Genomic DNA, 27,013 nt, shown 5'->3' on the forward strand with positions numbered 1-27,013 from the left:
AGCAGACACATATGAATATTTGAGAAAATTACTTGCCCTTTTCTACTCTGTCTTGGCAAAAATAACAAATTGCAAAAACAAAAAAAGAATTCAAGATATCACTTTCAAATTACAGTTTGTATCTCCTGGGATATGTTGCCCATTAAGGATAAACATTTTTCCACTTTCTGCATTTTTTCCATCCTTCTTTTGCTTACTTCTGAAACATCTAGCAAACAACAAATCAGGCATCTTTTACACATGTTGTAAACAAAGTTTTTGAAAACTGAAAAAGCACAAACAACAATTCCAGAAAGGTTGGGACATCATATAAAATGTAGATTAAATGAAGAATACATTGATTTGTCAATCCTTTGAACCCACATCTGATTAAATACAGCACACAGACAAAATACAACCTGTTCAATCTGATAAAATTTCTACAGGTAAGTTGGTTATTTGGTAACAGGCAATAGTATCAGGACTGGATTTAAATGGGGCACTCCTAAAAGCCTCAGTTGTTCAATTAGTGGTATCACATTGTTCTCCACTTTGTGAAAGACTGAGGGCAAACAGTCCAACAGTTAGTAAACAATGGCCCTCCTCAGTGTGCAACTGGAAGGAATTTTGACAATATACAGTCCAAAATATTATCAAAAGATTCAGAGAAGCTTGAGAAATTTCCTCCCTTATGTGGCAAGGCCTAAACACCAACACTGACTTCCCGGGGCCTCCAACCTCACAGGCAGTTCTGCAATAAAAACTTGCATCATATGACGTAGGCCAAAGAGCACTTTAGAAAACCACTGTCAGTTAACACAGTGCGTCAATGCATCTACAAACATGAGTTAAGACTGTATCATGAAAACACGTCAACATATGCCAATATACCAACAACATCCAGAAGCCCGACCCACTTCTCTGAGTCCAAGCTGATCTTAGATGGACTGACTTAAAGTGGAAAAGTGGGCTGTGGCCTGAAAAGTCCACACATGGACATTGTTAAGCCCCTTTTGGGGCTCTGACAGTCCCCCTCAGCATGTCTGCTGACATTTCCCTCGGAGCGGTGTAAAAGATTGCTGACATGGGACATGTCAAATACTACTTGGCAGCGGAAAGGCCTCTTAAGCCCCTTTAACAATAACTACAGTGAAAACAGTACCACATCATTGTTATTTCTGCTTAATGTATGGAGCAGTGATACTCAACCCATAGCTTTCAAGCTGCATGTGGCTCTTTAGTGCCAAATTAAAATGAAAACTTGTATTCTTTTGAACCAATATGCTATTACTGTCTTCTGGGCATGACAGAGGAACATGCATAAGAGAAAGGGAGCAGAGAAAAGTCTGCTGGTGGTGCATCTTTTTTTTAAGTTCATTTATTGACGTGTGCAGTCTTGTGTTCAAACTGAGGCTTCTTGTGCCCTCGTTTGAACAGTTTTCTTCAGTAACTTCCTGTCGATGCTCTCTCACGCTCGTATTTTCTGATGATTATTGCCATACGCGTTGCCATCAACAAGCCTAATACAAGCAGATCACATGTAGAGATAACTTTATATCTCATGAAACTTTTTCTAAAGTGGATGTTTTATTTGATCTTTAATGTATTACTGATAATAACTACTGTCAAAAGAGCAGAAACAAGAAACCAAAGCTACTAAATGAAGTGCGGTAGTGTCTTTGAGAGCTGCAGGTGTGAGGCAGGGACAGTTTTAGTCATTTTGAGGCCCAATATGAGCCCCTCCCCCTTTCAGCTAAAAGCATTAATAATGAGTGGAAAAAATAGGAAAGCATCTCTTTTGAGTTAAACAGAGCCACAGAACTACAGTAAATGTCCAAATGTGAGATACAAATACCCAAATAGCCAACCATAATTCATCAGCTCTTTTTAAAGCATCTCATATCTCAAACTAATCCTACAAGTCTTTAGGCCAGGTGGAACTTACATAAATACAACATGCTCATTATTAGTAACATATGCTTTCTTCTGACCCTATCTACACATTTTTATGTGGCCTATTGTATCTCATTTAACGACACAGTAATCCACCATTTCACTGTTTTATTTAATTTCAACTATGGATTCATGGATCTAAATTACATCCCCAGTTTTGGATTGTGCCTCTCACTACTGTATTTTTAAGACAAAAGAGAGAAATATCAGTGGCAGGCAGAAATAAACTAGTTGTATTTGGAAAGCATGGACAGTCTAGCAGAAGAAAAAAAGAGTTATGAAAATATATATAAAGACATTACATTCAATGTTTATATTTTACTAAATATGCTTTTATAAGCATAAGCATTCTGCCTATGCCTTTTCAGTCATTACTCAACACAAGACTATTGATTTTGTTTGAAATGGCTATACTGTGCAAAATCTTTGGATTTGTTTTTTGATTAAATAAACTGATCTAAACTAAATGCATTAGTGGAGATGTTTTCCAACATCTTTTCCATGAACTCATCCAACATATAGACTTTCAATAATCAACTTATAAACTCCCTTAGACTGTAGTTAAAGAGAAAGGAAGATCTCCTGAAGGCTCATGAAAGGATAGGCAGAGGAAACGAGACTCCTCAAGACTCTTGTCTCCCTTAATCTGGCAAGTTGTGTAGCAGGAGGTCTGCAGGACTAATGCTGCATTCCATTTGTCATCGTAACTCGTATTCCGACTTGTTTTTTCTGACTTCATGCCGTAAGTGGCAAACAGAACGTCTCTCCAAGTCGTATTTACAACTCGTGAACTCGTTGTTGCACAGAGCACCCCGACCTCGACGTCCCAACATGGTGGCACAAAGTATTAAGTGTTGTAAAAACTTTGATTTTGGCCTGTTTTCAGAACCATTTGCTGTTTCTCAGTGCATTTTTAGAAGTTAAAGACATAGTACTACCCTGCAGTTGCATGTCATGTGCAGCAACAGTCTTTTAATACATGAAATACTCCGCAATGTGTTTTTTTTAAAGGCTTATCAGCTAGCAACTGATCAATGATGCTAAAAACAATGCCTGGCTAACGCAAGAACGGCAAACGTCATTTTTCCAACTTTTTTATGGATATATGTGAAGCACATACATGCATTCTTACAGACATTATTTAAATGATTCACCCGTGTATATACAAATTAATATGCTATATACATGGGTTACCTAGAAATTAAATACATATTTAGGGATTCACTAATGTCAAGAGTTTTCATTGCTTTGTTGTGTTTCATTCCCTGTAGTGAGCTCATATAATGTTCTGTTTCAATTTTAAATAGTTTTATCTTTGGTAACTTTTGAGTCCATTTACTGTGTTACTTTGGAGCTGGTTTGTACATTATAGAGTTCTTCTACGTCCAAACTAAAATAGGCGACTATGGAGACACTCATTTTTCCCCAACACGTCGTGGTTATGTCAAATGGAACGCAAACAACTGGGAAATCTGTTTTTGCAGATGAATGTGACGTAATTCCCACTTCTGACTTACGATCTCAGAAGTAAATGGAACGCAGCATAAATCCTCTTCGCTTCCTGCCCTCCCTCTGGCGTTCATGTGTCATCGGGATCTCATGACCACAAACAACCTGTTTAGGAGAATCTTATCCCCTGATAATCTTTTCAAGATCCCATTTCTTCCCAAGAACTGTTAGTATCTGAGTCCCAACCATTGTAACAGTACAGGGCTGAGCTGAAAAGTCATTGCAAACTTAAAAATACATTTAATAAAGTCCAAAAGTAGATTTTAATTGGCAAACATTAAAGAACAATATACATTATGTATACCTTATTAAAGCCATGTTTTTAGAGTCAAAGCATGTGATAAAGTCAGAGTGTATGCGCGTGGTAAGAATTTATTAGCATTTTAAAAAGGGTTGTTCTGTAACTGTAAACCCAAACGTCCAAGCAGAACAGAAAGCGTACAGCCCAAACACAAACCACAAATACCACAGGACACATTGAATCAAGGAAACATGCACATGTGTTTCATACATCATTCATGTTTATTTGTGTGATTTAAATACTTCCTTATGGTGAACAGCTCAGTATCTACAAAGCAAACTTTTTTAGTGGATTATCCCTTTAAATCCTGGGCATTAGTATTGAATAATTATTCATAATGATATTTTATAGTGCAACTATAAGTGAACATGTGAACTAAGATGTGAAGAAGTCACATCAGTCTATAAAATTGTTCAAACACATTAAACATGAAGTGAAAGATCTGTAAGGCATTTAATACATAAGAGGAAATGACACAAACACAAAAACCCAATCACATATTAACACATCAGATCAGAGGAGAGACAGATTCAGCAGTTGGAAAGGCATGTGTCTGTCTAGATCAAATAAAGTAGTAAAAACAAATCCTAGCTCACATTTAAGGTCGCCATTCATCCATAAAGTGCATCATGTGACCTCTCCAGGCTCCCTTTGGGACAGTCAAACTTTATCTGTAAGTATAATACTCTTCGAAAACCTGTCGTCAAAGAGAGAAAACAAACAGCACGGTTTCTAAATTCACTAAATGTAAAACATTTGTCTTATAAAGAGTTGTTTAGGTCTTGAAAATAAGTCTTTTCAGGAAGAAGTGGAGGCCTGTTAACAGTCTGATACAGAGCCAGCTCTACAGTCTGCTGCATCCATACCAGAACGATAGCTCCACATTTACAGATAAAAACAGAGTCTGATTTCTCATTTCCCCCTTTTTTTGAACATGTCATCTCTCAGGTAGTTTCTATTTTTCTAATTGTAAGTTAATGTCACTGTGAGGTATTGTGAGGTTTCTTAATGCTTTCTTTAACTTAAAGTAGAAAATAAGCTGCTGCCATGAAATTCAATGGTTAAATTTTACATTTAAATAGGAGCCCTTTTCTATTTGTTTTAACAAATGTTGGGATCTAAATGACTTATATGTTTTTTAATTGCTCCAGTTTTGCACTCTAAGCGTGACGGCACAGCAGCATGGCCTCCTTGGGGTTATGGTGTATAAAATAAGCTACATACAGCATGGTTTTGACAGCGTTAGCTGTGTTAAACGAACTAAATTATGATTGTTCTAAGGCTGCACGGTGGCACAGGGGTTAGCGCTGTTGCGTCCTACCCCTATCCCTGGGTCGCTTCCAGTCAGGGCTTTTCTGTGCTGAGTTTACATGTTCTCCCCACGCACACGTGAGTTCTTTCTGGGTACACTGGTTTCCTCCCGACCCCCAAAAACGTGCTCATTAGCTTAACTGGTGACTCTAAATTGGCCGTAGGTGTGAGTGTGAGTATGCTTGGTTGACTGTCGGTCTAGTTTCTGCAAACTAGTAAACTTGTGAGTTTAAATTTCCTTAAAATCAACAAGGACATTAGTCACTAGAAAAATCACTTATTTAGATTCCAAAAGTGTCAAAACATGAAGCACTTTAAAAAGATGCTGAACTTCTTTGGAAGGAAAAAGTTCAGCTTTCCTGTGCTAAAATTAAAATATCCCTGCTTTACTGTTGAGCTTTGTGTTAGTCATTTTTGTCATTGATGTAGAGGTAGTGAGGAAACTTTTAAAATCTTCATCATTAACAAGCCAAAATGACCTGCATCAGTAGGGCTGACCAGAAATGTATATTTTTGTAAAATGACAAAAAGTTTCAGTAGAGCACACTGTTCTGGCCCCTGTGTACACATTATCAGGACACAAGGCGCCAGAACATCTGCTGTAAATATTCATGGACTCTGCTTAAATTAGTATAATAAACACATAGCAGCAGAGGGATTCATGTGAGTGTATGAAGACTGGAAGTGTTTACTGTTAAATTCCTCTAAAAGCAACAACCAGCCACAGTTCCTTAGCTCATTCTCTGTAATGTATGGTACAGTTCCTTGTCTCGTTCTCTCTAACGTATGTTCTTAATTTTACCATCTCTCTAAGAACCTCATCACGGATCACACATGACATTATAAACAAGAAGAAATGTAGGGAAAAACTGTGACTGAAAGTGAAAATTTGTCAATGAATCCATGTAAGTTCAAAGAAATGCCATGGAAGCACCTGCACCAGAAAGTCAGCAATCCTTTGTGATACCCATCTGGATTCTTGTGTTTACCCAGAGATATTTCCAGCCTTTTTAAAAATATTATCTCTGCAGCCACATGAGGGTGCTGTTTCTCTGCTTTCAGAAGAGGGGGTTGGACTCACATCAAGCAGGAAGCAGCAGGAGGTCAGGTTTGCCTCTGAATGTCTTCCTTCTCTTACTGCATGGTAGAAAAAGTTGAAGTACACGGTTGGAGGATTTTGCATGAATCAGAATTTGATCATCTGAATGAGTTATGGTAGTTCAATAAGAAGCATCTCTAAATCTGAACTTTTAGTGTCATGTTTTACCTGGAATGCACCACACTTATTTCTCTACTTTTTCTATATATATTTTGCTTTGATACAGTTGATCTCAATTATTTTAAACTGGTTTAGTATGTTTGGTGATATAATGGCATCAGTTTAGCTTTCAGACTATAAAACTATAGATACTTATTCATTGTTTTACTGATTTTCAGACATTCAAGGAACTACAGTTTATTGCAACTAAGCTCAACACTGGAGGTTGTCTCGTGGTTGCCACAAACCTTGAATTAGGAGCCCCAAAGCACACACACAATATGATGAAGTGTGATCTGGTACAGGAAACTTATTCTGTGGCTGTCCTTCATTCATGTTTTGTGCTCCTCACTGGTGAATGAACATGATTATTCTCTGTCCATCCTAACACGAATCCCCTGTACCATTGTGGCTCCAGTAGGCATGTCCAGGTGGAGCAGAAACCTGGCCCAATGCTCAGCATTTCCTCTGGTTTTGAATTAGTAATCTTTTCACATGGATCTCCATAAAAGGTCATTTACTAAAGAGTTTAAGTGCATCTTCTAAAATAAGAATTTTATGAAAAAGCTCATTTTTCATTGTCATCTAATTCATAAGGTTAAATTTCCATAAATTCTAGAAGTGTTTTAATCTTAATGATTACAGCTTGCAGCTCATGGTTTGCACTGCAAGCAATCCCAGAATGCTTTGCAGCTCTGCAGCATGAACCAGGAGGGGCAATTTTAACAGCTTTTCTCCTTCATCCCATACATATGTCAGTAAAAAGCAAAAATACCTTCTGGAGAGCAGTTTTTGTCACAGGAAGTCCTCAATTCAAAACAAGAACTGAGCCATGGTGGTGGGCGGAGCCAACCAGTGCAGATCTCTTTTCATTATCTTTGGCATTATTATGAATGAGTGCCTTCCAGTGGCAGAATTTACACACTTGCATTTAATAAAAAAACAAACTTAACTACATTATGAAGTGAGAATATTATAATAATAAATACAAATTCACTTCATACAGTTTAACAGTTTATTTTAAACATTTTTGTTGACCTGCTAAAATAGTCAGTGATTAGTGTAACGTTGGCCTTTCTGTGATTTTTCCGTTGTTTTCAAGCTGAAATTACTTCAAAAGGTGCATCAGTCATACTAGAAGGATTCTGGATGTTAATTTCTGACAAGTTTGTGATAGAAATGTATTGATTTGATATTTATTTGCCAAAGTTAATACCTGGAATATTAATTTGATGTTAAAATGACATTTTAATATGTGCTGAATAGAGTTTTTACAGCCAATATAGTTTTATTTTGAAATGGGAAACTCTAAATTAAGAAAGGAGCTGTTTCCTAATAAACATTTAAATGAGGAAAATAATAAAAAGAATTTGCCCTCGGTCCCATCAAGCAGTTTGATATGACATTAAAAATGTTTTGTTTGTTTGTTTGTTTTTCATATTCTGTCTTTCTGTCTTTTATAAAGGAAATAAAAGAAATAGTTCTGATTTAGATCACACTTTGACGAGGAGGTAGCCCTGATTTATGCAGTTTTTCTTCCCATAATACAAATATTCTCATCTCTTTCTAAATTTATCATTCAAACTATGATGTTTTTTGCACTTTTTGTTCGTTTGATTTAGTTCCATAGTGAGAACATGACTGCATCACATTAAGATTTCATTTTAACATTGTACTGCAGCATAAAACAGGCCCCCTTTTTCATTTTGAAGCAGCACCTCAAACATCTCGAGTCTGTCACTGTTGTTCACTACAGTGTCTTCTTCTTCCAACCCTGAAAACACCAAACGAAATATCCACACACAGCATCTTTACCCTCTTTCAGACATCATCTGTTTGTATTTTTCTTACTCTGACTTGAATGTTTCTACCTTAGAGGAGTGGAGACAGGAGTGTGAAATAACTGAGGCTCAGCCTAAACTTAGGACAGTCCAGTGTTGTGTCTTTTAGGCAGTTATATGCAATGTTTAAAATAATACTAACAACTTTACATTTATCCTGCAATAAAGGGGCAGAAACTGTCTGGTGTTTGATTAAAAGAAAAAAAAAAACACATAACAGATGAAGGGAATGAATTAGTGTAAAAGTTTAGAATTTCATTCAAAAATATATAGAAGTTAAAATGTGGTGTTTGAGACATTTACTGATTAATGAAAATATGGAAATTTTCATATTAAATGCAATTTAAAACATATTTTCGTACTACAGTCTGTGGAAAAGCTGTTAGAAGTTAAAAAGAAACTATTTTTGCAGGAATGTCATTTCTATGTTGGACTCATCAGCTTCCATTTGATCATGATCTATTTCTTTACCCTTTTAACCAGAGTGGAAGATCCGAGGCTTCTGAGAAACTTTCAGGGCTTTAGTCATCCATGTCCTCCCCTTCCTCCTCCTCGTACACTCCCTTCATATCATCCTCTGTCTGACCTTTTAGCATTGCCATGATTTTCCTGTACTTCTCATCAGCAGCCACAAGGAGGTGCTGTAACAAAACTATATCTCCACATGGCATTCAGTTGATAAACAGGAAGTGTAGCAGACTGATGTGTTCACAGTGAAGCGTAGAATTACATATGAGTTTTAAGAGTGGAGTATCAGTGAAGACAAGAGACTAAAGACAGACGGAGGTACAGGTTTGGAAAGAAAGAACTCATTCACACCGACACTGGCAACCATTAAAACACTAAATGTTTGTGATTCAAGTGATCAGGTTTATCCCAGCTCATGTACACTTCCTCTGCACTCACTCAGAGAGTTCTAGATTTGATTTGGAGGTTAAAATTGTAGGTTAGAATCAAGAAATGTGTAATAACCTCTGTGTTATCTTAATTATGACGTGAATTTAATCTTCTGCATGTGTCTCTAGCTTCCACCTTCCAGAGAAAAATGAGTGATTTTGATGATAAATCTGAGTCTCCGGGATCCAGCTCTCTGGCAACGAAGAGTGACTGGTCAGAAACCAAACCTCCAGACTTCAGTACTGAACCTGGATCCTTAGACATAAAGTAAGGAACTCTTTCTACTGTAAATTCACCTGTTGATATCAGTTTTCAATGGGGATCAAAACTATGATACTTCCACATGCGTCTATTAGATGACGTGTTGTTTAAAATGACCAGAGCCCTGCACGGGACTCTTTTTTCAAATTCAAATCCAGATCTCTGACCATTATCGCCCACTCCCACAGCGCGTTCCATTAACTCCTACCAGCACCTACAAAAGGTGTGTCAATCCTGCACGGATTCTGACAATCCATGTTGAGTATTCAGAATAACAAAGTGTGTTTACTTAAAGGCAATATTGATCTGTTCACTTGTGCACCACCCTGATTAAGTTTCTTCTCTGTATGAAGGAGCCTTAAGAAAACAACCACATCCATGTCATGTGTAACACACATGGATAGAAAAAAGCAGCTGGGAGTCTCTGACTAATTTAACCTGGTTATGGCTTGGTAAAGACATGTCAGAGTAATATTTACCATGATATGGTTATTTACTGCTTTGGACCTCTACCTTCACGAGCTTTTGCAAATCTTCAGCATGATTTTGATTTAGTCTGAGATCAGCTTTGTCAGCTGCCGCTTGTTCTTAATGCAGATAAAACTGAACTCATGTTCTGAGTTGGTCTCTTAAATATTTAGGTGTTTTGTTTGATTAAAACTTGTCTTTTAAGGAGCATATTCAGTAGGTTACTAAAAATCAAAGGTTTGACCTTTTTGGTCAAAAAGAGACTTGTTGAATCTACATTTTTACCTGTCCTTGATAATGGTAAAATATTGTACATGGACACTGCTGAAGTCCAAGGTTTAAGTGAATTATTAAACAGCAATGGCGTGGATTTTGTAATAATATAATAGCACTCACGAAGCCACACCCATAGAGGCAAGGATATTACTTTAATGCAGGATCTAAAACTTAAAATATGGGAAGAAATAAGTCGGAAAATAAACTTTTATTCAAAAGGAAAATATCACATTTTCATGATTAAGGAAAGACAAGCATTTTGATAAAGCATTAAAGAAGCACTGTGGATGTGCATGCTGGTAAGTGCTTGTATAATGTGGTTTTAAACACCTGGTGGTAATACTGTATACGCTGGTAAAATCATCATCAGTCATGATGAACCAAGATGTTAAGTGTGTGTATCTCCATGTAGCATTACTTTAAGTACCAGGGGTGCAACAGGACAGGAATCTCACAGGTCTGTTGGACTTCCTCAGTATATTTTTAATCCTTAACAAAACATAGATATGGATCTCGTGGTGGTTCTGTGTTGTATGCTGTCTGCTGCTCATCAGTAGTGGGGATCTGTTGGACAGCAGTCTTTGAAACCCAATTCTGAATGAAGAGACAGTGATAGAGTCACATACAGTATACAGTATATGTGGTGAGATCTGTCCACAAGTCTGTGGTAATGACCAGTCTGATGATGGTCTAAACACTAGGCCAGGGGTGTCAAACTCAAGGCCTGGGGGCCAAATCCGGCCTGTGGTACAGTTATACCCGGCCTGCAAGATATTATCATATTCTTATTATAACTGGCCCTAAAATATGAGGTCTGCAGATTTAACCCTTACCTTGGTGGTATGAAATATCCTTAAGTCATAAAAATATAAAAAAATATAAAGAGTAAAAATAATTGGATTAAAGGAAATGTGGGAAATTCATTTGTGTTTTCATTTCATATTTTCGATTTTGCATTGCACAATTATGACTTATATCTATTATTTGGATTTTATCTTATGTTTTGACCTTTTGCATTTATTATTTTGACTTTTTATCCCATATTTTGACCTTTTACATTTTTTATTTGAACTTTTATCTAATATTTACGCTTTTTCAATTTATTATTTTAATTTTTTTTCTCACATTTTGACTTTGTCAGTTTGTTATTAGGACTTTTGTCTAATATTTTGGCTTTTTCTATTTATAATTGACTTTTTATCTCATATTTTGAACTTTTCTATTTATAGTTTTGACTTTTTATTTCATATTTTGACCTTTTAGGTTCACAATTTTAAATTTTAAGTAATATTTTGTCCTTAAAAACATGATTGTGACTTTCTTCTTTATATATTTGCCTTTTAAAAGAATTATCTTTACATCTGATTTTGCGTTTTGATCTTTTGCACTAATAAGTTTGACTTTTTATTTCAGATTTTGAGCCTTTTAGCTTACTATTTTGACTTTTTAAATCACAAAATCATTTATCATCAGTGCTAATTTTTTCCCCGTAATGTATTACCGGCAAAGGGTGGACAGTTTGGTTTATTGTAGACCATGTTAGGCCTTCAGGTTAGACCTACATTCAGAATCCGGCCCCTTCTGTGATTGAGTTTGACAGCCCTGCACTAGGCCATTATCCTGCTCTCTTTCTATCATACATCTTCTCCACCCTCATGGCTGGTGTTTGCCTGGATGGTGTCTAGTACTCTAGCCAGAGTACTGCTATTTTTCAGATGTTGTGTAAAAATTATTTTTTAAAGTTAATTTTTAGGGACTTGTTGAGTTTGCTAATACTTTATTTCCTCTGCACTTATACTGTCTCCTACTTCCTGCCTGTGCTTCAGCCAACAGCCAGATCACTCGCCATCATTCTGAACCATTACCTCCTGTTGAATAAACTCCATTCACCCTTAACCTTGGCTCGTGCTTTGCTTCTGGCTCCCAGTCAGCTCATCATCACATCATCAGACCAGTATTTGTAAAATATGCACTTTTGATGCTATTCATCTGTCACTTCACCTTGTTTTCTCCTCTAAACATAATACTTTCAGACATTGCTTTTCGAGCTCACAGGTGACTTGTTGCATATAACACAGACTGATTTGAAGCATTGCGGCCTCGAGCCAAATATAATAGATGCCCTTTGGCCATAGGTGAGGTACACCCTGAACTGGCTGCCAGTCACAGGGCTGACATACAGGGCAAACATCCACACCCACACTCTCACCGGGTAATAAAGAGTCATAAATCAGCCTAGTGGGCATGTACTTGGTCTTTTCCAGTAACCCAAGGAACTAGGAGAGAAACTATGAATGCACAGGGAGAGCTTAGAAGCCCCACACTGCAAGGATCAGGATCCAACAAGGATTCAAAACTTTCTTGCTCTTCTTTTTTGCTTGCAAGCATAGTGCTACCAGCTGCAACTCATTTCACAATTATGTTGGCTGAAAGTCTAAGTACGTTATATGAACTTAGTTTCTAGATTGTTACTGTTATTTATTTATTTAATCTTTATTTAGACTCAGAAGTCATAAAGGCAAGCCTTCATTAACAATGATGTCCAGCAATAAAATAATAAAATGCATGATAAAAAGGAAATATTTACAATATATTAAGCATGCCTTGAAATGTAAAAGCACAGTAATATGTCAGAAGAAGACATAAAATCATTCAGAAATGGAACAACAGAGTAATTTAAAACAGGTTCAATTAGAGGCTAAAATGTTAAGGATCTGAAATTCCCCAAAGAAAACAGTTCTTTGATTTTCAAAGTGCTTTGTAGTAAGTTCCAATCAGACGTCACAAGGAAGCTAAAAGCAGATCTACCGAGTTCAGAATGAACTTGAAGAACCTGGAGTGTAAGACAGTCATTTGGGTGTTGAGAGCTCCATGGACCAGACAAACGAGGACAAAACATATGGAGGAAGCATTTCAATTAGAGCTTTGTAAATAAACATATGTGTACACGTCTCACAAAAAGCGATGACATCCAACCTTACTATAAAGGATGAAGTGAGTGTTATAGGCATCACCAATAATGAACCTAAGTGCAGAGTGGAAAACTGCAAGAGAATATTTACATTATATATATATATATACACACACACATACTGTTCAACTATTTTGACGTGTTGTTGTCAGATGCATGGAGTGAACCTTTAGTCTTCTGTTACATAATATGCATTTAATAATGTAAATTTGTCACAACAGACTCCAAAACTGTGGGCTCACAGAGACTCTATGTGAGGTTCTGGTCTCAGCTCTGGAGTCCAACCCCTCCCACCTCAGAGAGCTGGACCTGAGCTTCAACGTTGACCTGAAGGATTCAGGAGTGAAGCTTCTGTGTGGCTATCTGAAGAATCCAGACTGCAGACTGGAGACACTGGGGTCAGTTCATCTAACAACTACTCAGCCTGTTAAATCTTAGCATTAACACAGAGATCAGACTAAAAGACAGAGCTTAACTCTGGACTCATGGACAGAGGATTTTATAGAGACTATAGCCTTATTTTTGACCAACAGATTTCTGGAAATTGTGGTAGTGGTGAAGATTATTCATTAAACACAAAAGTGCTACATGGCAGAAACAATAAATGAATCACCGTTCTCTTCATCTCCATACCCCCCTTAAAAAATGAATGTAATGCAGTTTGTGTTTTTTGCAGGCAATCATGCTATGATGCAAACTTACTGTTAGTGCTATAAAGGTATTACATATGGTCTCCATACTCTGCAATGAGGTGATTTATATTTGGTCTGTAAATTGTGGCAAATTAAAATACTGAAATTACCCAAAACAGCCTCCATTATTCCCCACAGGAAAAATGTGCAAGAAAAGCCCTGGACTCCTTCTTTAGGAGAAAAAAAACCCTCATGACTGAGCTGCTGAGATTGGATTACTGTTATAAGTAAGAGTTTAATCAGGTAATTAGTCCGAGGATTTTACTGACAAAAAATAACAGATATTGGACACCGGTTTGGCTCACTGAGTAGAGCAGGAACCCATATGCAGAGGCTATAGATTTTTTGCAGACAATAGGGACAAGAAGTAATTTATACAATACACTGGTTGTTTGGGTCCCTGAATAGCTCTTCACTTTTTAATAGTTTGGATTTTTAAAAGCTTTTTAAAGGGTTAAATAATGACAGAGATGGACATGAAACCTGCACTCAAACAGGAGCTAATACAATGGCACTAGTTAAACAACTGTTGTGTGCACCTTAAGGTGTTTGCTTTTTGGAGGGTGCTCCTTTTTTTGGCTTTCTCATTGCAAGAATCCTCTAGACACTTGTCTTGATCTGGCTAGACAACTAGATGCTAGAAGGTCTGCAGGACTGAGGGATTTGTGATATTGAGTGCCCAAAAGTCGGGTAAATCACTTAACCTGTGGGGAAAAAAATACTTCTTTTGTAAAGTGTAGGGATTGTTTCCAATGTATGTAGAAATGTTCTGATATCTTCAGTGTACAGGTCCATTTAGAGCTGTGAAGTGCTAACTTCCTCACTTCTTGAACCCCATGGACATTTAGGATCATGTGATTGCAAACAACCAATAGTCCTCAAGGCACTTATTTTGGGATCAATCCCCAGTCTCAGGGCTGTTGAAGGCCTTTTATAATTATAATCCACTCTAAGTCCATAGTTAGTAAACTGGACTGAATTTTATTTTAATGAGGAGGTCTCTTAGACCCCTGGGTTGTTGAAGGCTGGGTTTGACATTGTAAACAATAGCTTTGACAGCATTTTGGATGCAAATTTATCTGGCTCATCTCTCTGCATGGTATGGAAACCCATTCTCAGAAAGTGAAAATGAAGTCAGAAATGAAGTGATGAGAAATTGCAATGCTGAAGAGTGATTAGAGGGATGACATACTTTGTGGACTATACACAAATTCCAAAAGATTCTTTTTACCCCCTTAAATTTTTTCAAGCAAAACTTTTAAGGGTCAGTTATTTTAACTGCAGGTTGGCTGACTGCGATTTGTCAGAGATCAGCTGTTCTTCTTTGGCGTCAGCTCTGACGTCCAACCCCTCCCATCTAAGAGACCTGGAGCTAAGCGTCAACGAGCTGCAGGATTCAGGAGTGAAGCTGCTTTGTAATTATCTGGAGAATCCAAACTGCCGGCTGCAGGCTCTGAGGTCAAATTTAATTCTTATATTTTTGTAAAACAGATGTGTAGAACAGTTTTGTTTCTATTAACTTTAGACACAAGTGCTGTTTTACTGCCCTATTCCTAGTATGATAATGCCCTTTTTACTTTGAGTGGTTTAGTCCAGTCATCTTGATGGAGCAGAATTTACAGATCTTGAACTTCGAAGGACCGATTCTTTTTTGGTTCAGTTTTGTAATGACAACTATTGCGGTTACATGTCCAGAATTAAAGGTGGCATTGCAAATTATTAAAGAGGATATTGACAAGAATACATTTTAGAGTTTTGGATATTGGCAAGCAGAATAAATTAATTAGCATTGCAAAGATATATAACCAGCGGAGACCATGCAACATCTGAGCTGATAGAAACAAACCAAGGGTGCCGGTGCATTTTACTTTAAATTACATCTGACAACAACAGCAACTGAATCATTCTTCAGTAAATTTAGAGTAAGGGCTGCAGAATATTGTAAAAAAAAAAAAAACTAAAAATGTGATACATTTTCTTTGCTTTTCTAAGCAAATAAAACTTTGAGGTCTCAGACTTCCTGAGGAGATGCTGAGTAACATCTTTACATACACAGTGAAGTCAGGCATGGTTATGGTTGGAATAGGACACTTGAATTGGACTTCTCTCCTTGTCTTTATGTATGAATACTAGAGAAAAATCTATCTATTGACAAAACCATGTTTGACTCCACTGCAGAACGTCAAATTTGACCTTTTTCCAGCAACTTGCAGCAGTAAGACCTTGTACAGGGTGACCTATTACATCAAATACCAAACATTTATCAAAACTATTAGCAAGCAGCATACTGGTTTGATTTTGAAGAGTACAAACATGCACAGAGAACTTAACAGTTCTTTACATTTTGTACATACACTTTTGTTTTGGTTTGAATGGCTTGTGCTATCTTTTCTAGAATAATGATGCTTTAATTTTGTTTAGTTCATTGCTTTTCTCCATGCACATGCTGCTCAAATTCCAGGTAAAACTTGACAGGAACTGTGGAGTATGTTTAGAAAACCTGTGCCAGCTTAGGTTATTGAGGGTTATGCATATAAGAGTAAAGACCCCTAACCACATTAGCTAGTTGTGTTGATCTGACTATGTAAATATGACTCCAGACGGACAGGATTAATATATTTCAGAAGTCCATTTTTAGTCAAACACAGTTATTTGTTTTACATGCAGCCATGACATGCCCCAGAAAACTGACAGGGAGCAGAAGAATCTTTGGAATCTCTAAAGCAAAATAGCTTTTCTTCATCTGTACCAGTGATCATTCTCTTTTTAGATTGACATATTGCAGTTTGTCATGGGTCAGTTGTGCATATCTGGCGTCAGCTCTGAAGTCCAACCCCTCCTATCTGAGAACTCTGCAGCTGAATGACAACAACCTGCAAGATTCAGGAGTACAACAGCTGAGTGATTATCTAAAGAGCCCACTCTGCAGACTGGAGAGGCTGAGGTAAGACCACTGTTTTTATCATTAATGCAGGTTTTATCTTTTTATCTCAGTTGCTTGATGTTAAATGTTTATGGGGAATTATGTAGATGCTGAGCATCTTATTACAAATTTAATCCATTTGGTTGTATTGTAAATGGTCTTTTATATGCATTATCTAATTTTCATTCAGATTGTGGGACAACAGTTTGACAGAGTGGAGCTGTTCTTTTCTGGCCTCAGCCCTGAAGTCCAACCCCTCCCATCTGAGAGAGCTGCAGCTGGGAAGAAATGACCTGCAGGATTCAGGATTAAAGCTTCTCTGTGCTGTACTGGAGGATCCAAACTGTCAGCTGGAGTTTCTGGGGTCAGATATTTTATACATCTGTTCTGAAATTTTCACAGCATCACGTGTGTTGCATATCACGCCTACATATTCTGCAGCAGCTGTTGCAGACTAAGATCAGCAAGAGTTTACTTAAAACTCAGTTTTGCCTTAAATATATATATTTTAAATAAATTGTGTGATATTACTGCTAAATTGTTATCAATCTTATTATGTTCAGGCTCTTGCAGAAAATAAAAGGCAATCAATGATGGATAAATGAATGAATGAATGAATGATGAAAGTGCAGAACAACTGTTCTCTGAAACTAACCGTTTTAGGACCATTGACAAATAATGCAGAAGACCATTCATCACTTTTGCCTAAAACTGAGTCAAAAGTAATTTTACCAGATTTAGAGACTGTTATTGAGAGTTTAAGCTTTAATCAATTTATTTGAGCACACAACATGAGCATGTTGTCATTTGAGTATGTTTAGGCAAAAAACATCTCCCTTCCAAAAAACATTAATAAGTTTTACAATAACTAGAAATAGGTTATTTAGAAAATTGAGGCTGGAGTCAATGGATCAAGAACCACCACACAGACAGGTCCAGAAAATGGACTGTAAGTTTTGAGGTCTTACTGCCAAGCCAATCCTTAACCACATACAACTTTAGAAGTGTCTCACGTGGGCTAAGGAGAAGAAGAACCAAACCATTATGGTCTCAGTGGTCTAAAGTCCTTTTCTCAGATGAAATTTCTCCATTAAATCAAGGTCCAGAGCCTGGAGGAAGAGTGGAGATGTGTAGAATCCTTCAGGTCTTGAAGTCGTGTTTCCAGTCTCCAGAGTCATTGATGGTTTTGTGTGCCATGTCATCTGCTGCTGTTTGTCCCTGGTCTTTATGAAGTCCAGAGTCAATGCATTCAGCCATCTCCCAGGAGATTTTAGAGCCCTTCATGTTTCAATCTGCTGAGAAGTTTTATGGAGATACTGATTTCCTTTTCACCTGCCCACGGTGAAGCCAAAATACCAGAAACTGATTTACTGACCATGATATTACTGTGTTTGATTGGCTAGCCAACTGGTCTGACCTGAACCCCAAAGAGAATCTCTGGGGAAATGTCAAGACGAAGATGAGAGACATTATTAAAAAGCTGTTTCTTTTTCTGTTTCACACTGCTAATTATGGATTTTTTTCTCTTATTCTGAATCTTTTTCCAGATTGAGTTGGTGCAGTCTATCAGAGATGAGCTGTGCTTCCTTGGCCTCAGCTCTGAAGTCAAACCCCACTTATCTGAGAGAGCTGGACTTTAGTTACAATGAATTCCAGGAATCAGGAGTGAAGCTGCTGTCTGGTCTTGTTGAGAATCCAAACTACAGACTGGAGACTTTAAAGGCTGAATTTTTCATTCCACATCCAATGTTGTCATTGCCCAATATCCTGAGTGTAACCAGTTTTGATGACTGGGGAGGCAGTCAGAATTAGACTGAAAATCATTTAAAGTGGGTTATTTGAAACACAATGTCCTGAAACACACTTTTTTTCTTGAGAGTTTTTAATGTCAATCAGATTTAAGTCCTGAATTAGACTAAACCACTCCGAAACCTTCATTTAGTTTTTCTTTTTTTTTTTTCTTTTTTCTATTCAGAGGTGGACTTGCCGATGTGTTTGGGATCATTGTCCTGCTCCATAACCCAAGTATGCTTGAGCTTGAGGTCATGGACTGATTGGTAGACATTTGCACACTCTCAGTTTTAGCTAGCCACAATTTTGATGTCCGGAAATCCTGTTTAATATAATCAAGGTTTTTTTTTATTTAACCTTTATTTAACCAGATGAAAAAACCCACTGAGATCGAGATCTCTTTTACAAGAGTGACCTGGCCAAGAGGTCAGCAGCACACGTCATAATAAATACATCTCAATGACAGATTACAAAAATAAGTTAAAGCAGATTTACAATCCTTTGAAATGTAAAAGTAAACTGGGATTCTTACTTACAAGCACTTGTCCTCAGGTGAAAGCAGACATTAACAAAGTTTGCAGTTTCATATAAAAAGGCAGAAAGCTTAATAATGGATGAGACAAAACACATGCTCTGTTCTCATGCTTTATCAACCTAATCACAGTCAGCTCTCCTAAAGGACTTCTACCTGCACAAATTAAACAGCACATTACAGAGAAATCACACTGTTAGAAACATCAGGGCTTAAATCCTTTTGTTATTAGTCCATTTAAGAAGATCAACTCTTTCATGGTCTTATTGTAGATAATTTTAGCTAGATTCATTCTTAAAAGCGCTGTATTTATATAAAAATAGACATCAATTTAATGTTAAAAATTATTTATCCTTGTTTATTTAAATAATAGATTATTTGAATGTGTACAGTTAAGTTAACACGTGGGAAAAATGTAATCAGCTGATTTAATTCTTATCACTGTAATAAATAAAATCATAAAAACAAAGAAATTTACAGCTTTACTCTCTTCAGCTGAAGTCTTCTTAACTCCTGTAGAAGTTTTCTCCTCCTGGCTCCTGTCTGCCTCTGTTTCTTACTGCCCTGCTGATCAGTTATTAGGATGTAAGAGATTTTATGATGTTTTTGATCAGTCAATTATCAATATAGAGTAAATCTATAATATTTCCTGTAACCTGGCACTTGTCAAATGTTCTGCTAATGAGCTCAGATACTGAGGTTGAATCATTAGGGTGTACTGTCATGATAAAATATAAAAGTGGAATGTTAATAAAATGATATTTTAACAGTCTGCAGCTCGCTGAGGGGAGAGAGAGAGCAGATATTCATAGACAGCATTGACGCACCTATGCGCCATGGCCAGAGAGGAGCTTTAAAGCAGGAGAAAAGTTCGGTTCTGGTAAATTCAACTCACCAAAGTGCCTCACTGAGTAACCCTCCGTGGCTAGAAATCCAACCGTATTCAGCGGTTGTCAGTATCAGGCCCTGCCATCAGTGTGTCGGCTGTTGCATGATGTAGTAGCCACACTTTACATCTCTCATATATGAGGCCCCCATGGAGGTAGAAACCGTAGGCTACAGTACCAGCTAACCTGCGCATTAATGCACCTTTAATAGCAGCACATATTCAGTGGTGCTATGTTTTTCATTTTTACTTAACATTAGCTCATACTGCATTGCAACTAGGCACTGCTGGAAATACTGGGAAAATGTGATTTTAGAATGAGAATTGAGCCATCTATTTAGTCTTCCTTCTTTTTACTTTTTTCTTTCTCCTTTTGAATTTTTCAGTTTCCTATCACTTTTCAAAGATTGATAGATATATAAAACTTTATTTGATAGGAAAGTTTAAGAGATAGAGGAAGTTTGGGGCTCCTAACAATGCCAGGATCAGACTGTAATCTCTGTATATGGGCCTGCCTGAGATAAACAAGCATCCTACTTTCTGATCATTTTTCAGGTTACCATGGTTTTCATGCAAGTGGCATCAGTCCCCACCAGGGGGTGCTGTAACCCAACTTTGTGTCTCCAGTGGCTTCAACAGTTTCAGGAAACTTGTCTTCATTTTACAGCTAATCCACTTCACACAAGAAAGAAGACACTGACTGATACATTTTGTCAGTGCTTCAAGGACAGCCACTGATGTTTGTGTGTGTGCACGCTAATACCCCCAGTGTAAATGCCTGCAGGTATTCTGATGAATAATTCCTTGTCCCTGCTCATTTAAAGCAGTTCTCAGTTTTCTGTTCACCTCAGCCTGAACTTCAGGAAACATGAAGGTAAATCACTGTAACATTTGCTAAGCCAGCAAATTTTCAGTCAGTGTTTTAGTCAATTAATGTACATGTGAGACAAGCTGCTGCCCCTAACGAGCGACCTCAGATAATTGGCTGCTGCTAAAGAGGAGGTTGTGATAAGTGCCCGCCTGTAAGATGAGCAGATAATGTTAACGAGAGGTCTATGATGGAGAGCCAAAACACTGCTGAGATGAGCCTGCAGTATACCCGGTGGTCTCAGTGGTAATCACAGGACAAAAACGGCTCTGCTGTGGGGGTTTGAATATCCACAGGGTCTGTCACTGCTAGTTTGTTTCAGTGGGCTCTCAGTGATTCCGCTGCTGTCACATAAACTCTGCTGTCCTTCAGTTTAACTTTCCTTTCTGAGTCTTTCTCTCCCATGAACCTGGTGGTTTCTGGCTGGAGACACCCAAAAGAATTGAAAAGTACAGGTGCATCTAAAAAAAAAAAAAAAAAACATAATTCATGAAATTCATGAAAATGCAAACCATCACTGATTGTGGAAACTGGAAACACTGGATTTCAAGACCTGAAGGATTCTGGGCCTCTCCTTTCTTCCTCAAGACTCAGGGAACTTGATTTACAAATGAAATTCAAAATTGACTATTATCTGAAAACAGGACTATGGACCACTGAGACCACTATTGCCCAGTTCTTTGTCTTCTTGGTAAGAAGCTGATGACATCTGTGGTTCAGGATTGGCTCCACACAAAGAACACCACATATGTAGTCCATTTCCTGGACCATTCTGTGTGGTGGCTCTTGATCCACTAGCTCAAACCTCAGTCCACTTCTTGTGAAGCTCACCCAAGTTCTTGAATCTGCTTGCCTACACAACTGTGGGAGGGGTATGTATTTCTCCTTTGCAAGTGGGTTTGAACCTAATTGTAAACCATATTTAATTTGGCAGAAATGTTTAATTTCATCATAGTCCTTAGATTAAAATTATCTTTAATTTGATCTAACATGATTTAGTCTTTTAACCTTTATAGTTTCAGTTAAGGTGTTAATCAGCAAAAACTCAAGATCATTTTAGTCCACTTACTTTTTAGTCTTTAATTTTGATAACATTTATTCTCTTTAAACTCATTTAGTTGGCCAAAATTTGAAATTGATTTAGAATAAAACACTCACATCAAGCTCCCTGGTGGCAAGGTGCCAGGTGTAGATGAGGTTCATCCTGAAATGCTGAAGGATTTGGATATTGTTGGGCTGTAATGGCTGACACACCTTTATAATGTCACGTGGTGATCTGGTACAGTACCTGTGGAGTGGCAGACTGGGGTGGTGGTTCCCATTTTTAAAAAAAAGGGGACTGGAGATTTGCTCAAAATATCAGGGTATCTCCCCAGCCTCCCTGGTCTACTCTAGGGTGCTGGAAAGGAGACTCTGCCTGATTTTCAAACCTCAGATGCAGGAGGAACAATGCGGATTCCATCCTGGCCCTGGGACAGTGGACCAACTCTTAACCCTTGCAGGGCATTTTTGAGGGAGCATGGGAGTTTGTGCATCCAGTCTACATGTGTTTTTTTGGACCTGAAGAAGGCTTACAATCCTGTCCTCTGGGGGGTCATGTGGGGGGTACTGCGGGAAAATAAAGTGAGAGTTGTGTCTGCATACTCAGCACAAATTCAGACACGTTCCTGGTGTGTGTTGGCTTCCACCAAGGTTTCCCCTTATCTCGGATTCTGTTTGTAATTTTCATGGACAGGATCTCGAGGTGCAGCCTGGGGAGGATGGTTTCCGGTTCAGGGACCTCAGAATTCCATCTCTGCTTTTTTGCAGATGATGTGGTTCTGCTGACTTCCTCAGCTGGGCACCTCCAATGGGCACTGGGGCGGGCGAAGCGATGGGATGAGAGTCAGCACCTCCAAGTCTAAGGTCATGGTTCTCTGCTGTAAAACAGTAGATTGCTTTCTTTGGGTGTGGAGTGAGTCTCTGCCGCAGGCGAAGGAGTTCAAGTATTTTGAGGTCTTGTTCATGAGTTAGGGTAAAAGGATGCACGAGATTGATTGGTGCTGCATCAGCAGTTTTTGTGCTGTACTGTTGTGGTAAAGGGGTAGCTGAGCCAGAAGGCAAAGCTCAACCCTCTCCTATGTTCATAAACTCTGGGTAATGACCGAAAGAATGCAATCATGGATACAAGTGGCTGGAATTAGTTTTTTCCAGAGGGTGGCTGGGCTCAGCCTTAGAGATAGGGTAAGGAGTTCAGACATCTGGAGGAAACTAAGAGTATGTTCCTTCTCATTGAGAGGAACCAATTGAGATGGTTCAGACATCTGATCAGGATGCCTCCTGGACACCTCCCTCTGGAGGTTTTTCCGGCAGGACTGACTGGGAGACCTCGGGGAAGACCCAGAATGGGCTGGAAGGATTAAATATAAGAAGATGGATGGATGGACAGTCATATTAATGCGCTATCAATGCTTTAATTGATTCAAAATACAGTGATGAAATTGATGACATACTTTACATGGACAGGTGAGAAATATTGTGGACTTTGGTCGAGCACTACCTCTTTAGTCTTGTTGTAGTTTCCCTGAAAAATGGATCTTACTTTTTGTCCTTTTTGATCACCAAAGATCTATTTTTCACTAGTCTTAGTCATCCTGATGGAAAAGGTATCAGATGAACCCTTTTAGTTCCAGTTTTAGTCAACAGAAAAACTGCAGTGAGACCAGCCAGGTTGGAAATCCATCCATCCATTTTCTATACCACTTATCCCATTGGGGGTCGTGGAGGGCTGGAGTCTATCCCAGCTCAATGCGTGAGGGTTCACCCTGGACTGATTGCCTGTGAATTGCAGGGCTGACATATAGAGAAAGACAACTGGGCATGCTCACACTTACACCTACGGCCATTTTAGAGTCATCAACTAACCTAATGAACATGTTTTTGCTGGTGGGAGGAAACCAGAGTACTTGGAAAGAACTACACATGCATGGAGAGAACATGTAAATTCTGCACAGAAAGGCCCTGACTGGGAAGCGGACCAGGGACTATTTTACTGTGAGGGAACAGCGCTATGTACATGTACATATGTACATGCACCGCCATGTAGCCTCAGGTTAGAAATAGGGGAACAAAATATCTGGAGTTAAAGCAGAGAAGGTATGGCGTTACCCCTCAAATGTAATAAATTGATTTGTATCAGGGGCCAGCATGAAGCTGTTTTGTGTGATTTATTGAATGCACCACAATGAATGATGTTTACAAAGCCCCAACGTAGACTAAGCCAACCCAGGTCAACATGACTGTAAAACTCGCTGTGCTTCCAGTTAAGAATATTTCAGTTTTTGTCAGCACCTTTTTCCAGTCATCCAGAGTCCTCAAAAAAGTTCTTGGTTTATCTTTCATCAACCACCTGCCAGACTTTGCATAAGCTAGCAACCAAAACCTGCCCCAGAATCCTGACTGTACTGATGAGGATTAGAGCCAAACATATTTTTTAAAATCTAACTTTTTTTTTTTTTAAAGAATCCTGATTTTAATCCAAACCTCTGACATTAATATAGGAATTCTGACATGAAGCTTAGTGTTATTTCATGGAAGTCATACGCCCAGCCATGATCAGCTGATGGACAGCTGGTCATGGCTCTCATAGCCAATCAATACACAGGGGTCCATTTAAATTTTATCTCACTAATCTCTACTTGCATTAATGCTGATGCACCACACTGCTGCTGCTGGCAAAGCCTCCACCCCAGCCTCCACCTTTATAGAACAAAGCTTGTTACAATCTCATATTCAGATTCACGACTATTGATCAAATGCTTATGAACTGATTTTGCTGTATTCAATAAGTACTGTCCTAAATGTTTTTATGTAGGCCTATATGGGGGTTTCTATGTGCTCCCTGGAAAGTCACAGCATACTGGATGCTGTACATACAGCATGCTGGACTAATCCAGGGAGAGTAGAGCACAGCCTTCACTGTCAAGTAAACTGTAAATCCATTTTGCAATAAAATGGTTAAATGTAATAAGGAGAGTGTACCTGATTGAATGGTATGGGTCATTTTTATTACATTTCTGCAAATCTTTTTCTGTGTAAGGGTTACATTTTGATATGTTAATCATTGTGTGACCTGTAAACAAAAAATGGAAAATAACAAAAAACATACTAATGCATTATTTTACATGCCAGAAGAGACCTGGCTGTCACCCCTAAAATAAATATTAAAACTAAAAATAGCTCAAACTCAAACTGTCACAGTCTCTTGAGGCGAACAGTTTTAGGAGCTGCTGTTTATAGCTAGGCAGGACTCCTTCACATAGTTTTCTTGGTGAAAATTCCCTGAAGTAGGACAAATATTAAAGATATAAATCATTTCAAACAGACTGTATGGACACTGTCAAAGGAAGCTGAAGTCAACTTTTGTTACTTTGCAACAATAAGAGCTTGTGAGTAGTGCTCTGAAAGGGATGTTTGCTGCCAGTACAAAAAGTACCATAAAAGGACAATGACTCTGAGTCTCTGATGTGTTTTTCTGCCACCAAGACACCTATGACTTCTCTGAAGGAGTTCCAAGCTTCAGCAGCTGAGATGTGAGAGACTCTGCATACATCAACTGTTGGCTGGGTTCTTTGTCAGTCAAAGCTTTATGGGAGAGTGGCAAAGACAAAGACACTGTTGAAGAAAACTCAGATTAAATCTGGACTAGAGTTCACTAAAAGGTATGTGAGAGACTCCATGGTAAAGTGGAAGAAAGTTATTTGGTCTGACTAGACCAAAATAGACCACAAACACACCATCCTCACTGTGAAGGATGGTGGTGGCAGCATCATGCTGTGGGGATGCTTCTCAGCAACTGGCCCTGGAAGGCTGCTAAGGGTAGAGGGTAAAATGAATACAGCAAAATATAAGAAAATCCTGGAGGGCAATCTTATTCAGTCTGACAGAGAGCTACGGCTTGGGAGGAGATTTATTTTCCAGTAAGACAATGTGCTGAAGCATCCTGAGAAAGCTACACAGAAATGGTTTAAAGGTGCAGTGTGTAATATTTAGCCTAGCAGCATTTAGCTGAACAAACTCTGTAAAATAAAGCAAAACATTTCTAAGACTGTCTATCTAAATAAGTGTTCAGTCATCTAAATTCAAAAATAGCTATTTTGAAAAAACAACTCAGAATAAACCTTTAGGCCCTGCCATGAAAACCCGTTTCCATGGTAACATAGAGGAAAAAAGGAAAAAAGGATAATTGAAGTTATTGTATTGTATTCACATTACAGATACACATTAGATTCAACTGGTTGCCACAGTTTCCAGCAGAGAATTGCAATCTAGAACCCACTTCTAGATGTTGATATTCAGTTTTACACACTGCACCTTTAAAGAGAGCAAGTGGAATGTTCTGAATGAAGTAAAATTGCAGAGTCCAGATGTTTGAGCCTGACTTAAACCTATCCATACAGTCTCCAAGGAAGTGAGTACTTTTTATAAGCACTTTAAATGTTACACTATGACTTGTGTTAGCATGGAGGCAGAACTATTCAACGGACTGCTTTCAGTGAGCACCACTTCTGTTTCTTTTCACTTCAAAATAAAAGCACCAGATGCCACATGGTTTAAAGACAGGAGCAGAGCAGAAAAGTGAGTCTGCAATAGATGCTATGTGGACAGCGAGTGTCTGATGCTGCAACATTCAAAGTGATATCTGTCGTCTGTGTGCTGCAAGTACACGCTGTAACCCTGACTATTAGTCTCGCTCTGCTGAAGCCAACATAAAGCACACACTGTGCATTTTAAGACTGCAAACATTTTCCACTCCTGAAACAACAGACTCCTCTCTGCTTCCTGCTCTTTTTGTGTTCGCTGAACTTTATTGGCCATCTTACAAATCGGGCAATTACCAACAAGCCCTGGGCCTCTGAGCTGTTTTTATTTGAGGCTATGCCATATATGGCACAGGAGTGAGGGAAGAGAGGAGGAGAGAGGCAGGGGAAGAAGAAGAAAGGAAGAGTGAGATGAATGAAGGGAGAGAGTTTTAATTTGGCGAGGTCCTGCAAAGCTGCATGTGGGGACTGAACCATAGCAGAGATTTGCTGCTGTGGTAACAGGGTAAGAGGAGGGGTGTAAGTGGTGGAGAGAGAGGTACAGTAGCATGTAAATAAAAGCCAGGGGTAAGGAGAGGGGAGGGGGCAGAGAGAGGAAAGAGGCAAGAGTGGAGTAGACTGAAGGGAGGAAGGAAGAGGAAAGGGGGCTGAACTAACCAGCCTGAGCGCGACGCACGCACTGCTTCACTCTGTGTGCATCAGACGGGGAGAGAGCGA

At 38.5% G+C, this 27,013-nt stretch overlaps 1 protein-coding gene across 3 annotated transcripts; it reads left to right on the forward strand.

Moving 5' to 3' along the window:
* Positions 1-8,847: 8,847 nt before the first annotated feature.
* LOC121527396 (ribonuclease inhibitor-like) lies at positions 8,848-19,396 on the forward strand. 3 transcript variants are annotated; one of them, XM_041814343.1, is made up of 7 exons: positions 8,848-8,938; positions 9,178-9,316; positions 13,247-13,423; positions 15,002-15,175; positions 16,488-16,661; positions 16,831-17,004; positions 18,188-19,396. In XM_041814343.1, exons 2-7 carry the CDS (start codon positions 9,198-9,200, stop codon positions 18,450-18,452), a joined length of 1,083 nt encoding a protein of 360 aa, XP_041670277.1. In that variant the 5' UTR covers positions 8,848-8,938; positions 9,178-9,197; the 3' UTR covers positions 18,453-19,396. The 3 variants fall into 3 exon arrangements, with proteins under 3 accessions (XP_041670277.1, XP_041670276.1, XP_041670278.1); XM_041814342.1 differs by having other exon boundaries at positions 8,856-8,944; XM_041814344.1 differs by lacking the exon at positions 15,002-15,175 and having other exon boundaries at positions 8,856-8,944.
* Positions 19,397-27,013: the final 7,617 nt, after the last annotated feature.

This window comes from Cheilinus undulatus, linkage group 19 (genome assembly GCF_018320785.1).
Source record: "Cheilinus undulatus linkage group 19, ASM1832078v1, whole genome shotgun sequence".
Lineage (NCBI taxonomy): Eukaryota > Metazoa > Chordata > Actinopteri > Labriformes > Labridae > Cheilinus > Cheilinus undulatus.

Coding starts and splice junctions, on each gene's coding strand:
- LOC121527396 (XM_041814343.1), top strand. CDS start 9,198: ATGAGTGATTTTGATGATAAATCTGAGTCTCCGGGATCCAGCTCTCTG. Junction 9,317..13,246: donor CCTGGATCCTTAGACATAAA/GTAAGGAACTCT, acceptor TTGTCACAACAG/ACTCCAAAACTGTGGGCTCA. Junction 15,176..16,487: donor TGCCGGCTGCAGGCTCTGAG/GTCAAATTTAAT, acceptor TTCTCTTTTTAG/ATTGACATATTGCAGTTTGT.